The sequence below is a fragment of the Elephantulus edwardii genome, unplaced genomic scaffold (assembly GCF_000299155.1).
Source record: "Elephantulus edwardii isolate Elephantulus edwardi_28Jun2011 unplaced genomic scaffold, EleEdw1.0 scaffold00217, whole genome shotgun sequence".
Lineage (NCBI taxonomy): Eukaryota > Metazoa > Chordata > Mammalia > Macroscelidea > Macroscelididae > Elephantulus > Elephantulus edwardii.
In genome coordinates, this window is record NW_006399967.1 from 2,047,550 (window position 1) to 2,049,671 (window position 2,122).

Genomic DNA, 2,122 nt, shown 5'->3' on the forward strand with positions numbered 1-2,122 from the left:
GCGGCGGGGGTGCTGGCCACCGCCGGGGGCGCGGCGGGGCTCAGCGTGGCACTGCCACAGACAGCCCCGCTGCCGAAACTGGCTCCGAGCGGATGCGAAGAGGCAGAAGGCACCGCGTGGTTAAAGACACCTGCGGACAGGAGAGAAAAACGCAGCTTCAACAGGCGGCACGCCCGGCAAGCGGAGAGGGTGCCCGGGCAGACACGCAGCCGGCGGCCAGGAGCACCTGTGCGGGGCAGAGCAGCAAGCGGCAGCCACAGCGACTTACCTGGGGGCTCGCGGGCCCGAGGACGGCGGCCAGCCAGGCCGGGCTCCCAGCACCACGCTCCTCGCCCTGACCCCGCGGGCCGCTGCGGGAGGGCCTGCCCACCCTGCTGCAGGGGCCCGAGACCCGCGCTGTCCAGGGGCAGGCGCTGCGGGAGGGCCTGCCCACCCTGCTGCAGGGGGGCCAAAGACCCGCGCTGTCCAGGGCACTGCCCAGGGCCACGCTCGGCACTCGCTTGTGGACACTGCAGCTTCACAACACCCCACAGAGCCCTTCGGTGGGGGGGCACGGAGGGCTCATGTGCCCTCGGAGAGCAGGCGGGCCACCACGCCCAGCCTGAGCGCTCAGCTCAACGGTCTGTGTCCACCCAGACAGAAGCCATGCCTCTCCCCGTGGACACAGGGATGCCAGCGTGGTCACGGCCGTGCCTGCCTTTAGAAGGGGCTGCGCCCGCCCGAGGAGCCCCAGGGCCGGGTGCCGGCCGAGAGATGCCGGCGGAGATGCCGGCGGAGAAGCACGCCGCCCTACCTCCAACAGTTCCGCCCGCGACGCCAGAAGAGAAGGTGCCCATGGTGTGCGAGTTGGTGAGCCTGGTGGCCGCAGATGACACGTGCACCAGGCCTGCAGCGGCCGGCACGGCACTGAACAGGGACTGCAGCACGCTGGAGCCGGCCACCGAGCCCAGGTTGGCCTGCAGGGACACGGGGCCCAGTGTGAACTGCGAACCAGGGGGGAAGGAGCCCAGGAAAGGGCGGTGCGTCTGGCCGGAGGGGGCATGGGTGCCTGCAGAGGACGCCGCCGGGGCCAGGCCCGGGCCGGTGAGGAGGCCCCCGGGGGGCACGGTGGCAGCCGAGATGAAGAGGTTGTGGCCGTGGGTGAAATCCAGCTCTCGGTCACGGCCTCGGCCTGCCTTCCCGCTGGGCGGCCCCACTGCCTTCTCCGACGTGCCGCTCAGGGCTGGGCCCAGCTCCTTGCTGGCCTCCCCCTTCAGGCTGCCCAGTCCATCCAGTGGTCTCTTGCTCAGGAAGGGGTTGGCTTCCGGGGCACTGGTCTCCTTGCCCCGCTGGGAGGGGAAGCTCAGCCCGGCCACCTCGGGGGTCTTGTGGGAGAGAGAAGCACCATCGCTGAAGCTGTGTAAACTGAGGTCGGAGGCCAGGGTCCCGCCCAGGGTGAAGCCGTTGGGAGCGTTGGTGCTGGGGATGGACCCGTCAGCCCCGGCCAGGGAGCCTGCGAAGGTCTTCCTGGGGTGCAAGGCCCCCTTGGTGTCTGCGGGGCTGGACTCCTCCAGGGCGGGCCGGAAGGCAAACAGGGAGTTCTGGCCCAGGGCAGAGCTGGCCTGCAGCGGGCTGTCAGCAGACTTGGCCAGGCTGATGTCCGAGATGGGAGAGAAAGTGGACTTCCACTTGCTACTGTTGACCGGCTCACCAGTGGGTGCTGGCTTCCGGCTGGTCAGGCCACCACCTGGCGGGAGGCAGGGCACATGCATGAGGGTCCTGGCCAGCATGCTTCCGGCCCCTACAGGGTCTCGACTTGCCCATGACGGCCAACATGGACCATGATGACCACAGCAGAGGGAGCCAGGGCGAGAGCCTTAACAGCATGGACACCATGGAGACTGAGGCCGAATGTGGGGGGTTGAGGGCGAGAGGAAAAGCGGCCTGGACACTGAGGTGACTGAGGCCGAGTGGGCGGTGAGGGCAAGAGGAAAAGCGGCCTGGACACTGAGGTGACTGAGGCCAAGTGGGCGGTGAGGGCAAGAGGAAAAACGGCCTGGACACTGAGGTGACTGAGGCCAAGTGGGCGGTGAGGGTGAGAGGAAAAGGGGCCTGGACACTGAGGTGACTGAGGCCAAGTGGG

At 69.0% G+C, this 2,122-nt stretch overlaps 1 protein-coding gene across 1 annotated transcript in view; it reads right to left on the minus strand.

Moving 5' to 3' along the window:
• The window catches only part of DOT1L (DOT1-like histone H3K79 methyltransferase), a 40,525-nt gene that overhangs the window by 4,418 nt on the left and 33,985 nt on the right, over positions 1–2,122 (minus strand). Inside the window, exons 27-28 of the mRNA XM_006897979.1 lie at positions 794–1,726; positions 43–130 (exon numbers count right to left, since the gene is read on the minus strand). Of these exons, the coding sequence (XP_006898041.1) occupies positions 43–130; positions 794–1,726 (1,021 nt within the window). The remainder of the gene's footprint in view (positions 1–42; positions 131–793; positions 1,727–2,122) is intronic.